Source organism: Uloborus diversus, chromosome 8, assembly GCF_026930045.1.
Source record: "Uloborus diversus isolate 005 chromosome 8, Udiv.v.3.1, whole genome shotgun sequence".
Classification (NCBI taxonomy): Eukaryota; Metazoa; Arthropoda; class Arachnida; order Araneae; family Uloboridae; genus Uloborus; species Uloborus diversus.
The window spans coordinates 78,288,024-78,302,777 of NC_072738.1; the positions used below are offsets into that span (position 1 = coordinate 78,288,024).

General features: G+C 33.1%; 1 protein-coding gene across 1 annotated transcript in view; it reads right to left on the bottom strand.

The window, feature by feature from the left end:
* Nucleotides 1-14,754, bottom strand: part of LOC129228074 (uncharacterized) — a 60,705-nt gene that overhangs the window by 16,083 nt on the left and 29,868 nt on the right. Inside the window, exons 8-9 of the mRNA XM_054862708.1 lie at nucleotides 2,978-3,075; nucleotides 2,424-2,523 (exon numbers count right to left, since the gene is read on the bottom strand). Coding sequence (XP_054718683.1) covers nucleotides 2,424-2,523; nucleotides 2,978-3,075 — 198 coding nt within the window. The remainder of the gene's footprint in view (nucleotides 1-2,423; nucleotides 2,524-2,977; nucleotides 3,076-14,754) is intronic.

The window sequence follows — 14,754 nt, forward strand, 5'->3', positions numbered from 1 at the left end:
TGCGGTCTCACAGACCGCTTAAAAGTTCATCCCACCACCCCTATTTTATTTTCAGTCCGATTGAATGATTTTTCCCAATAGCTTTTTGTTTTGTGACCTTGAACACCTTCATCTTGCTTATCAGAATGTTTTTGAAAGTGAATCTGGTTTAAATTTCGTTGTATTCTTTAGAAGCGGTCTGTGAGACCGCTCCTCCCCTTCAGTGTTACATTTTTTGGCAGTAGTAGTCATGGCTCTTAACATTAGAACCGCGGATATAGGTTCATTTATATTATCCGCGTTATGCGGAAGAAATGCAAAATATTCTAGATGAGGTTGAGAGTTGTTTGAAATGTTTGCAAAAGTTACGCAATGATGTTCTAAGGACAATAAAGTCTGAATTATTCCTGGAAATACGACACGAAATACTATTAGTTAAAGGGTTGTCAAAATTTTCCCGTAATGTGATATAATCAATTTTTTGGTATTAAAATATCCTGCATATATTAAAGAACTAAAATAAAATCATTAATTGATAACAGATTAATTTTTATTACGACTAATAAATTATTTACTGCAGCATATGATTTCTCTCGAAAAATCTTTAGGCATTTGTTAAATTTCCTTGGAAAAAGTATATTTCAGTTCAAAAATCAAAAATATTTTTCCCCCGTGCTAACAAAAGTGCAAAGAATATTTAAGGGAGTTTACAGGAATGTATCTTAATTACACGATTTTTAAAAAAATTGAAGTAGAGCAGTCTCTAAGACCTCACGTCCCCCGTTACGTCCTACTTTTTCACCTCCCGTTACGGGTTAATTTGGGGAAAAAAAGGAACTTAATAAATCATAAAATAATTACAAATGGATTCAAGAAAAAGCTTAAAGGACTGAGTTTCCTTTGAGTTCTAACAGAGAAATTTTCTTTCATTTAAAAAGTCTATTTGAAATGTTATATTTCCTTTTAAATAAGTAATCCTGAAATACCATTATTTATAATGCACAATTTATAATTTGCAGTATGCTATGAGTTAGAAAATTAAAAGGCAATTTCAGTTCCTGTGCATAGAAAGAAAGAGTGAATTCTTTTGCATTGAAGACCAATACTGCACAATTGATAATACACTAAAACTTAATTATAAAAGTATGATCATATTGCATAAAACAAATAGAAGTTAAGAGTAAAAAGGGACATGGTTTCCTTACAGTAAAAAAAGTCACTCCATCCATGAGAAAAATACTGCATAATGTCAACTTTATGTCAATAGCGAATTGTTTACTACAGTTTCATGTTTATATCATTTGATATATATATATATTCAGGGGTGAGAGCATTCAACAAAATGATGATACTTTTAAAACTTAGCCTTTCATAAAAATATTGAGTGCGTATGGGAAGGGTGGGGGGTCACCCACACAAATCTTCTAAACCCACTATCTTTACATTTTTACCATTGAATGCATAGTAATAACAGACTTTTAAAAGAGGGGGGGGGGGCCTTGCAGTCCTCAGATTTTCCCATTAAACTGCCCATTGAGCATTTTTAAAAAAACTTTCATCTTTGGATCATATTAAATAATTTTAGGTTATCCTTATCATTTAGCCGTTCCCTTTCCCGCTCTCTCATCCATTTTAGTTTCTACACTGCCATTATTTAGTACATATACTTTATATTCCAAGCCTACAAAGATTTTTATTTTCTTAGTTACTTCTGTGTTAATTTACATTATTTGTTTGTTGCGAAAGCGATCTTCCCTTGTGAACTGTACGAGCGCCCTCTCGGGGATGAGCGAGAAGGCTCAGGAGTATGAAACTTGATTTCACAGAACACGGACATGAGTACGGAACTTGATTCCAAATGAATAGGACTGGAAGTTAGGAACTCGATTCCACTAATCTTGTCAATCTTCTATTTTTTAATGTGTATGTGTGAAATAATTAGTCTAGTATAGTTATTAGTATCTTAATCGTTCATTAAAATATGTGTTATTAGATATATTTAGGCTTCGTCATTGGTTCTACTACAGAACATATACGCAAATCAATTTCGAACAATAACGGATTACTTGCTGCCCGGAAAAGAACTTCAGATCAGATGCACGAGGATTTTCAGGTGAGCACCTTTTACCTGACTTTCATCATTCCAGTGCATAACGTAATTGCATACATTAAATTGTTAGTGTGAAGGGGTGGGGGAATTTAAGTTTCTTTGTATCATGACAACAGCCACGCTTATCATTAGGGTTCAAGAGGAAGCAACTGCCCCCCTCTGGTTCTGAGAAATTAATGTGTTTAAATATAATAGGAGTAGCTTTCGCTGATTTTCTATATAATGTACCTGAGACGTTCTTCATCCCCTCCTTTCTAGAAAAATTTGAAAATTTTTGATTGCAGCAAAAACGTATAGTAACCTGTGAACTTAAAGTTAATAGAAAATTAGTTACTTTTTGTAGTTTTGGAGTGAATTCCATAGAATGCGTCTGAGCTCTAGGTTGTCCTTCTGCAAGAAGGGAACTAACAACAACATTTTCTCTATTATGATACCTGCAGGATAAAATAAATTTTAGACATTGCAAAAGACATGAAAAACTTCAGGCATGAAACCTCATGTTTTGTGTGCTTTTTGACAAAATAGGTGCTAATCACTCACAATATTTTTAATTAGTACAATGGTAAAAAATTGCAATATTTTCAGCTGTATGACACTGAAAAACATTAAATTAGTACTGCAAAAATTAAGGCTTTCACATTTTGATCATATTTAGCTAAAAAATATCATGCACTTAAAACATTCTCAGATTTTTCAAAGGAACTTAAGTACTATCTATAAATCTTCAATACTTTCCCTAACTTACATAAAAGCTATAGAAAAGACATTTAAATAAGTTAAATCAAAAAGAAAAAACCATAAAAGTTAAGAATTTGGATTCTAGTGGCTCATTTCAAAAATCATGTAGAGTAAATTTTAATTTTTACTTCTTTTTTGACATAAACTTACTGTTTAAGCAGCTGCCATATATGTCCTTCTTCAACTGTAGGAAACTGAAGACATAATTTCATCAAGATGCGTTCATCAACTTGAACAGAATTTTCTGACTGTTTGTTATTTTTGGAGAAAAAAAAAATTATTTATACTTGGTGTAAACAAAGCTTACAAATCAAATAATTCTAACTTGAATTTTTCAGGAAATAAAAACATATGAAGCACACTATGTATATTGCAAATATCTGAACAAATGAATAAATATATTCATTGCATGAAATAACCAATAGGAAGTTAAAGTATAAAGTATGTAAATATCATGTAATATATCATTGAGTATAGGAATATCTGGCTGATTGATATACATTTCCAGAATAAAAAAAGAATCTGTCACATTTCTTTGTATAATACTTCTCAGAAAATTAAAATGCGTAAATAATTATTATTTATATACTATAAGTTATAGCTGTTCTTTGAAAATAAAAGCATTTTACAGACTTTTTTATCCTTTACTTCAGTATCACTTTTTACTACAAATTTAAAACACATTTGTTTTTTCTTCTTTAATTAAAATACCTAAATATCTTTGAGACTGATTAAAGAAATGAAATTGGATTAATAAAGTGTGATAACAAAATAATATGCATTCTACAGCCATTTGTTTGATGGAATGTGATGATCATAGTGCTTTTGATAATAATGAAACCATATTTTTTCTTTCTATTTGTTACTCCATGCCCAAGTAGAACATTGTTTTGACAAAATTGCATGATAAGTTCAAAAACCAAGCAATGCATTTATTTGAAACTAGAGTACCGTACGGCTTTGCCCTTAGTAGAAAATTAAAAGGTCATTTGGTTTGCCTGTATATTTACAAATAATGGATGATGAATTTCTCGCCAATTTGCTATGTTCACTTGCTCGCCTATGTTATGGTGGTTTGCTCGTCCATGTTATGGTAATTTGCTCATCTACATTATGGTAATTTGCTCATCTACATTATGGTAATTTGCTCATTTACATTATGGAAATTTGCTCGTCCATGGTTTGATAATTTGCTCGGTAAAATGTTCTTAAAATTGGAATAGAAAAAGAACAAAATTGAATTTCTGAAAAATTGCTTTGAGGTGCACACCCCCATGCTACAAACTAATTCGGTGCCAAATTTCATGAAAATGGGCTTAACGGTCTAGGCGTGTCACACAGATCCAGACATCTAGAAATCGAGACATTAAGAGATCCAGACTTTCAGCTTTATTATTAGTAAAGATAATTGGTGAGCATGTATTCAAGGTTTTGAACATTAGAACTATATCTAGAAATTGGTGAGGAGAATGAAGAAGATGAACAATAACCATCTAACCAGAATGCTTATCTTCTGACATATGACACCAGAAATAGATTAAAACAATGTTCATGCAACTGCCTGGAAAAACTAACAAATAAATATTCAACTGATGACGGACATGATGAACATTGATAGAGAGACTATAAAAAAGCTTTTATGTAAGGATTTGCAAATTAAAAAAAATTGAAAAAAAACCCCCACACTAATGCAAAAAATCAGTGAAAGTAGCTGTTCTGACATTGAGATTTGATTCACAATAGAATCTTAAACTGTAGTAAATGTCCTTCATGTGATGAAATAGAAAGTTTTGAATGTGGTCCAAAGCAAAAAAAAAAACACTTGTTGATGAGTGTGACACTAGTTAACCTACAGTAAAGCTTCATGCAACAGAAAACTCATAACTAGATAGGCAAAAAAACATTGTAGTAGATTCATGGCTTTTTCCGATAATATTTCCATAATGACCAATCTCCTCTTTTATTACACCTTGTGTGAATAAACTATTTCCTATGTATCTAGGAAAAAAATATTGTAATAGAATGTAAAATTAATTAACTTACTGTAATATAAGTCACAGGTAGCATATGCCAGATATGCTATTGTACAGTTAAATATATTACTGTAACTAATGACTGATAAAAAAAATAATCCCCTTCCCCCAAAACTAAATCTTATGTTTGCTCTTACACTTACAAAAAATCTATTATGGCAATAAACATCTTACTTTTAGGGTTTGGGGTCAAAATGTCGCGGGACAAAATGTCGCCGGTCCAAAATGTCACCTGTTCAAAATGTCGGCGATCCAAAATGTCGCCTGTCCAAAATGTCACCGGTTCAAAATGTTGCATGTCCTAAATGTCGCCGGCCCAAAATGTCACCTGTCCAAAATGTCGCCTGGCCAAAATGTTGCCGATCCAAAATGTCGTCGATCCAAAATGTCACTGGTTCAAAATGTCGGCAGTCCAGGAGCTCACCGGTTCAAAATTCGCTCATTCAGTTAGTAAGAAAAATGTAAATGTACAAAAATGCTGTTCCATCAAATTTGCGAATAAATGATGACTACCTTTAATGAATGTCTCTGTTAAAATGGGACTGGACTAAATGAGAGTTTCTTGATAAATTCTAAAAAATTTCTCCCACTTTATTCATAACTCTCGGCTGTTTTTCAGTAAACGAATAGAATATGAGCAAACCAGGGCCGTAACCTAACTTTTGTTTCGGAGGGGGTTTTAAGTAATACATTTTTTGAAGCGTTTATATGGTCTATCAAATTTGGTTTCATGTGTATTGATTTTTGTTACAATAGATTAAATCTAATTGGAGGGAGAGGATGTTCTTACAAAACGCCATGTAAGAACATCCATAAATGAATAATGAATTTCTCAATAAATTAACATAATAAATGAATTTCGCAATAACTACCATAAATTACCATAAACACACAATGAGTTTGTACAATTTTTCAGTCATACTAATTTCATTTCCCAAATAAACTTGAAATAATAATAATAACAACAATATTATTTTTCTCACCAAAATATAAATAAATAAATAAAATAAATAAATAATGGAAAGCATTTCTTTGGATGAAAAATTTCGGAGGGGGTTTGAACCCTATAAACCACCCCCTTGCATATGGCCCTGGAGCAAACGCACATTTCCTTTTTTACGTTATCTTATTTCTTGTGACTCGCTATCTACCAACTGTAAAACGTTCTGACGGCGTTCAGTTCCGACTTTCGCTGAATTGTTTTGAACTTTTCTTCAAGAATAGTGTGTGTGCGTTTGTATGTGACCGATTTTTTGTGGCCATTCTACCTCACAATCTGTAGTAAGAATTCGAACGATACCCGCAAGTACCCATAGATGATTTAGGGCTGAGTGGTTTTTTGCGTCAATTCGTTCATGATAGAGGAGCAACTGAATGTTTTCATCGATATGCGTAACTGACATTTCTGAAGAAATGATGAACGGAATCAAATAAAATATTAGGAAGCAGCAGCGGGACAGATGTCAGAGCCAATAACTTTTCCAAGAAAGCTCCTGTAGTATTATTGGAAACATGACCAGAGCTAAGACGGAATTGCAGGCAATTACCATGAATCTAACTCGCCTGCAGTTTTTGTAAAGCTACGGAATCCAGAGACTTATTCTCTCTTATTGGGAGCTTTGTCAATCTCGACGGGCCGTAATCGCTCAGTTAGCCTTTATACTGGTAGCTTTAAGTATTTTCACAAGAGTGAGTAGCCTGCATTTGTGCAACTTGTAGCAATTCAGGAAATTTTTTGACAAAGATACTTTATTTTCTCAAGAAAGGGATAAAAACCTGCGAAATCCGAAATGTTCCGCGGAAATAAACAGTAACGCTTCAGAATTTTTTTACAGTGAGCTCCGCTAGCAATGGCAGAGTTGCGGACTTTGAGGGAAAATGACCAACTCTGACTCTTGGAACTTCAAACCTTTGACACTCCCAACTCCGACTTCGATGCTTTTACTCCAAACTCAGTCCGTCTCTGACTTCGAGCCCACAGCCTTTTTCTATAAATTTGTTCTTGTTCTGCTAGGCGTTTTAAAGGGTTGTTTTCAGATTTCAAAATTTTGGAAAAAAAATACTCACTGCTAAAAATTTGTTTAAGATTTCAAACTGAAATAATCCTAATCTCAGATTTCTATATTTTCATTTCATGCACATTATTATTGTTTTTACTTTATCACGTTTGTTGTAATTGACGAATTCAAAGGGCACCCAACATTCGGTGCTTTTACTCTCCAATTGAAAATTCCTTTAAAAGCCTTGCTTATGCGCTGAAATCAATTACAAACACTTCATTTATTTAAAAACTAGAAAATCGCTCGTCATGGTATGACGGGTGAAAATTGTTTCTACGTTTGAACGAAGTCATTGCCTGTTTGGTGATATTTTGATAGTTGACATTTTAACCTTAAATCCAGTGGATTAACAATAATTACCAAGGATTACCTCCAGTAGGTAGCGTTCATTGTTGACCATTTTTTAGTTTCTTCATTATTCTAAAATGACACTACAGTAGAAGACCGTTATAACGCACACCTTGGGACCAGAGCTTTTGTGTTATACAGATTTTTGCATTATATAGATCATTTCAAAAATTTTGAAACTGAAATTCAAAATATATCTATAAATTAGCACTTCAGAATGAGTTTTATCTGCAATGAGCATTAAAGCACTAATATTACTGCATTAGTCATTCACAAATAAATATGTTTTACAATAAAAAAAAGTGAATTTATCCTGCACTTCTGCTAGCTACATGGTTTGCATAACAGCTGCATTTTCAAGAGCCATCTGGTATTTTATCTTTACTGTTAGTACTAATTTTCATTTAAAAGCTTTTAATTAAGATGGAAAGATGAAACTTTGTTTCAAAATTTAATTTGCCTAACAATTTTTATGTTTGCAAAGAAAAACAGAGGTATTTTTTAAACTTTAAAACCTATTGTTTACTTCTGAAAAGTTGTGCGGTTTATAGAGAATTGCGTTATATGGGTCGGCCTTATAAAGGTATTCTACTGTATTACCAGTAAAACTGGTAAGTTGCTGGATCGAGTTCAGCCTTGACAAAATAAAGCCTTTCCCTGCATGTTAAACATTACAAAAACATATAACCAAATTATCATGCCGTGGCGAGAGTTTTTTTCATTGTTAAAACCAGGGCCGGATTTAGGGGAGGGCAGGCGGGGCTACTGCCCAGGGACCTTTACAGCAAAAGGGTTCCCACAGTAAAATTTTTACAAAATATCCTAACTTTCACGGGTTGAAAATATCGGACATATACATATACATAAAAATATTCGGATATATATCAAAGTATTGAATATTTTCGAAAATATGATGATCTTTTCGAACCTTGATTAGAGGCCTCCACTCCTTCATTGCCCTGAGGCCTCCACACTTCCAAATCTGGCCCTGATTAAAACATGCGGATTACTCGATCATCGGCTATTATTTATATGAGGATACGAGTCAAAAATGGCAAGAGATACAAATTTGAATTCGTTGTAATTTTCCCAGCTCTATATATGGTTTGGTAGTTCAAAAATATATATGTATATATATTATTAATAATGATAATAATAAAAAAATTAATAAATTGTTCTTGGAAGGAATCAATCTTTCGAGTAGCAAATTATTACAAAAATTGTGAAAGAATGCTAATTCAGATTTTCTTTAAAATCCCCGGTAATTGAAGTTCTACAGGAAAAAAAAGGAATATTTGACTAAATTAGTTGTTTTTTTTTTTTTTTTAATATCTTGCTCAATCTCCCTCTTTTGGCTGATCTTGCGATGATCTAAGGGAATCTTGAAGGATTTAACCTTTAAATTTAATGCACATTTCATTGTTTACTTAATTATGCTAAATATTACTCGCACAAATAATAAACAAGCTGATGTGTGCATCACTTGACTTCCTTTTACGCTAATTTAAGGGGTCTAAGGACCTTAAACCTTCAAAAAAATTTAATTTCTAGAAAAAATATATGTTATGCATAATTCAATTCTGAACAATTTGATACCTTATTTATTACCATACGCAAAAAACTTTTCAAATTATCGTAAAAATGTGTTAACGTCCCCCACAGAGATTTATGTTAACAGCAGCTGTTTAAGCCTCTTTTTCTCAGGTGCCGCTTTCTTGTTTTGCATACGTGATATCTCAGAAAGTTTCTTATAAATTTCGGTAAAACTTTTCATGCATGTTTTTCTGGTATATTTTTATGATCTGAACCTAAATTTTAACTGAAAATGAAAATTAATATTAAAATATATATATATATATATATATATATATATATATATATATATATATATTCGCCCAAAATTTTGGAAAATTTTGATATTAACCAGGGGTCTGGCCAGAGGAAATTTGGGTCCGTTAACCGACCCTTCACAAAAATTCGATCAACCAAAACGGACCTTTCACAAAATCCAGACCAACCAAAACGGACCCTTCACAAAATTCTGATAAACAAAAACGGATCTTTCACAAATTGTTTATTGGAAGAGCAAATCTCAAATCAAAATAACGCAGCATATTTCCGTGCGATACTGTTTCGAACCTTTTTTGTAGTTAAATTAGAGGATCAACTTATACAAAAACTGCTAATTTTGCAAAAGAAAAAAAAATCGGCACTCTTGTGAAGCTCCTGCAAGCGATAAATAACTACTAGACCAAATAAATATAATGCTTGTTGTTGGTTTCGTTGAAAGAAATTAACAGCTGAAAGTCAGTTTGGTTTATAATTTTGCTTGTTTGTTTTATGCAGCGGTGTTGTAAACTTCTCTGAAAAAGCGTCAACTTTAAGTCAGTCATAAGCACTTTTCTTCCCGCTCATGATTTAATAAACAATAATATACAACGAAATGAACTTAGAATTGCAAAGGATAGTAGGGATGGGAGGAAAATGTGATAGCTTCAGATAGGGTTACCAACTTTAAACTTATCTCCACTTAGCGTCTGGCGGGTGATATATATATATACAGTAGGCGCTGCTTAATGCACTTTGGGACAAATATAATTTGCTAACAATAACCGACTGATAACAATAACCGAAAAGATTTCAGGAGACACAAAATAATGATTTTTTTCCCAATTAGGGTGCTTTATTTGGCAACCTCAAATTAAAATCACAATGACTCAACTGAACACAGTTTTAAATTATAAGTTATTAAATTAACAGAATGGAAATATCTGAATTATAAATAGTTAAAGTTAAATTATGGAATTTTTAATCACATAGTAATAGGTGAAGTAAAATATGACCATTTTCCCTGACATTCGTAAACCAGTTTCAAAGCACCCCCATTCAGCTTTTCTATCTTTTCCAGCATAGTTTTGCTTGTTGTTTTAAAATTTAACTTAACTTCGCTTTGTTTTCAATCTCGACACAACTTCTTTAACAGCTCGACTTCTTTAACAGCTTACAAAGTAATGGCAACAATGGAGGTCCTACATCAATGCCTGCAACATGTCCAGAGACTGAATTTTTTTAGGTACAAAAGAAAATTTTCTTAGGGGGAATCTGTGGTCACTGGGGGGGGGGGGGGGCTTTCTGTAGCTTCATTCCTAGAAAAATTTTGAACTGCTATTGAAAACCATAAAATGCTTCACAGAAAGTTAGTCTCGTCAGGGTTTGCCTATGTATTTCTGTTAATTGAGAAATAAAAACGGGGAAAAAATTGAAAGTTTATGAAAAAGTGATAACAATAAACGAAGATGCTGATTACAATATCCGACTTTTTTAACGTGCGTTAACATACAAGTGTTCCTGGACTTGATTCTGATAACATTAGGCGAATGATAATATTAACCGTGATCACATTAAGCGACGCCTACTGTATATATATATAGTTTTTTTTTTTGTAAAAATCATGGAGTTTTTAAGTTTTAAACAAAATTTTGTGCTCTTTAACAATGTCTTGGTTCTAAAAGTTAAATGCTGAACCCTTGCCTGAATTTCTTTGTTACAATTATTTTAAATACTATACATATAACATTAACATAATATAGAATGGTAAATAAATATTGATACTTGAGGGGTGACCATCTCCAAGAGAGCGATGCCGCCCTCCCATACCCCAATACTCGAAAAACACCCAAGAATGATATTCTCAACAGAAAAGAGGGAAAACACTCAACTTTAAGTGTCAATGATGCAGTTTGCGCCATCTCAAAATTCAAAAACTTCGTTAAAAAAAAATAATTTTTTTTTTTTGCAAAATTTGATTTTTCACAAAATTAATTGATTTTTCACAAAAAATAAATGATTTTTCACAAAAAACGGACCTTGTGAAAAATCCTGGACAGACCCCTGTTAACTTATAAAATTTCAAAGAAATAAATAAGTAAATTATAAAAAATTCGTAAATTTAGGTTCCAGATCATAAAAATAAACCAGACTTAGTGCCTTAAACTTGGAGTAGGCAAAGAAACACTTCAAATACTTTCAACCCAAGTTTGTTGCGAACCGAACCGAAGCAGGAAAAAAAATGTTTTACACAGATTAATTTTCACAATACTGGCAGTTTTAATGTGATTTAATGGTTTACTCTTTAAATATCGACAATAATGGCCAAATTGAAACCAGATTTTTAAAAAAAAATGCCAAATTTGTCGCCAAGTTGGCGACCAAAAGCTTGGTGATATATTGCCAAGTGTTTGCCAAATTATAACACCACTTGAGTTTGCATTGAAGTTAACAATGATTTCCCCAAAAAAGGGTGTGAAAACCCCCCTTTGGAGCAGCCGAATGCAACCAAAAAGGGAGCTGCACAACTAGATCCTACAAGGAGTATACGTACCAAATTTCAACTTTCTAGGATATATCGTTCTCGAGTTATGCGAGATACATATGCACATACACACATACGTACAAACGCACATACATATGTACATACAGAAGTAATGAGAAAACTCCTTGTAATTAACTCGGGTATCGTCAAAATATTTCGGGTGTCTATACATTCTAGGCATATATCCACGTGTGGTCGGGTTGAAAAAAAAACTCAATAGTATTCATTCAGGGGCGAGCAAAATGGAAATTAAGGCAGATTTTTGAGTGAAATTTTTTTTGCGAATACAATACTTCCTTTTTGGCAAAAGGAAGTAAAAAAATCATTTTTAACAGAAATAGTTCCTGTCTCCATTTAGTTTAACTTCCATACCAATTTTTTGTCTGAATCTTTCATTACGCTTTGAGTAGAGACGTACCGAGTACTCGGTAACTACTCGGTACTCGGCCTACTCGGCCAATTTGCCGAGTACTCGGTACTCGGCCAAATTCTGATCAGATACTCGGCCAATACCGAGTAGTTGCAAAAAATTGAATATTGTCCAAGACAGATACTAAAATTTATAAAAAAAGAGCAAGCATTATATTCTGCAATCATTTACAATTAAAATTTATAAGTCAAATTTAAATTTTGAGAATAATGAAGTTTGTAATGCTTCAATGGAATAAATCTTTATTTTAATGTCCCCAAAGTTAATAAAACTTATTTATTAAAAATTACGCAAAAAATGTAAGTATAGAAAATATGAAATTTTTATATTAAAAATGGATTTTTTCTACAAACAAAAATTAGTTATAAAAAAAGTAAAAAATACCTTTGCTTAAAAAATAAAAACAACCTTAAAAGTACAGTGCAGGAACTCTGCAGACACGTGTTTTTGGCATTACAAGGAATTCCTTTTTCAATGCACAAAATGGGGGCTCGTAGATTTAAAGGAATCCGACAAAAGTCGTATTTTTTTGTTGAATGTCTTTACATTCTTTAGCTCACATGTTATGCACTGAAAAAGGCGTTCCTTGTAACGGGGGGGGGGGGGGGGGGGGGAGGCAGAAACACGTGTCTGGAGTGTTCCTGCACATTTGTTTTATCTGCTTTTAAAAATTATTTATGTTTGGCAGATTAGAACTATAATTGATTGGTATACAGTGAAACCCCTCCTAGCGGACACCCCTCTTATGCGGACAATTTTTAATTCCCCAGTTCCAATTCAAATAACATTATTAAACCCCTGTCCTGCGGACACCTCTATATTGCAGAAAAAAATTTGTCCTGTTAGTGTCCGCATTAGAGGGATTTTACTGTAATTTGTTTTAATTCCAACTTGATTAATCATACCTTTTATTTATTTTATTTTTAATTTAAAAAATTATTTTTTTGTAAAATTTTTGACACAAACAAAATTGTATATATATAATGCGTAATTAAATTTCAGCAGGAATTTAGTTTTAAAAATTATTATATGGACAAGGAGGTTTATACTACTATTCCAATAGGTTCAAAATTCATCACATGTGTGTCGGTGGTTCTTCTTAAAACATAATTGATTCTTGGTAACTCGGCCGAGTAGTGAAAGGCCGAGTACTCGGTAACTCGGTACTCGGCCGAGTAATAAAAGGCCGAGTACTCGGTACTCGGCTACTCGGCCAAAGTGCTACTCGGTACGTCTCTAGCTTTGAGATGTAGCAGTCATATCAAACGAAAAAAAGAATTCCGTTCCACCATTCTTTCGTATGTTTACGTTTGCAATAATATACAGAAAAACATATGTTTTTATGAAAACTATTTATTTTCTGAAAATTGTGACATTTAAAAATATAGAAAGAAGAAAATGTTTGGAATTTTTCAAGGAACTTACTTTGAAAGACAATTAATATTCTTTTGCAACTTTTATGCTGAAAAGCATCGACGTACATTTAAATTTTTCGTATCAATTAAACTAGCGAATTTTGGGGCGGCGATATTTTGGACTGGCTGACATTTTGAACTGGCGAAATTTTGGACCGGCGACATTTTAGGCCTGCGACATTTTGGGCTAGCAACATTTCGAACCGGCGGCGAACCCGACATTTCGGGCCAGTGACATTTTGGGTGTATACCTACTTTTAGGTGGGGGAGGGAAAGCAAGTTATTTAGATTTGAAAAAATGTACACATCACATAGGAATGACAACAAAAAAGAGAGATCAAGTATGATAAAGAAAAACTTTGATTAAGTATCTCTTAGTGATTATTAAGAGACATTTCGTCACTTCAGAGCAACAGTAGGGTATCTTAGTGTTATTCCAGGAGTTAAATGTTTTATTGTTGCTCTAGGCCATCATTTCTTAATTTCTTTGATCAGTGGAACCCTTTTAAATGCTCACTTTTTTCGTGGAACCCTTAACTTTGTGTGAATAGTTTGCAATGGCGTAGCTAAGGTTCTGTTTGAGGGAGCCCAGGTTCTTATTTCAAAGAGACTATCACATTAACTATTTGTCATTAAATTGATAATTAAATAGACTTCATTATAGACCATAGTAATTATTGCTAACTACTAATCATTATTTATTGTTATGAAACACCAAAACACTCTTATTTGCATAGGCGGTTGGTACCCCCAAAAAAAGTGGGGTGTCAAAGGAGGTATGGGGGGGGGGCAGGTTTGGCGGGCGACACACCCTTAACAAGCTACATTTTTTCTTCAAAAATCGAGCAATTGAATTTTTATGTCATTATTTATGAGTTGACCTTCTTCCGAAAATTCGAAAAAACCGACTCAAAAAGCGGAACCAGATGGCCCCAGAAGATTCCCTCCTACGACAAAATCAAAATTCCATTTTAATTTTTACTTAATAATAACCATAAAAAAGTATAAAACAAGAACTTGTTAAGTCAGTTCTTTCTTTAATCATGTGAATAGATCATCACTATCATTCCCCCCCCCCCCCAGGAACTCAGTCCTAAATCCGCCTATGAGTGGACTATTTAGAGTCTCGAGTAATTCGCGTTTAAAGTTCAGACCCTAGGCTTTCATAATTACTTTTTTCTAAATTATGCTGTACAGCAGCACCTACTAGAGCTACTAGTACCATTTCTTGCCCCAAAGCAGAGGAGAGGTTCTCCTATCATTTGTACT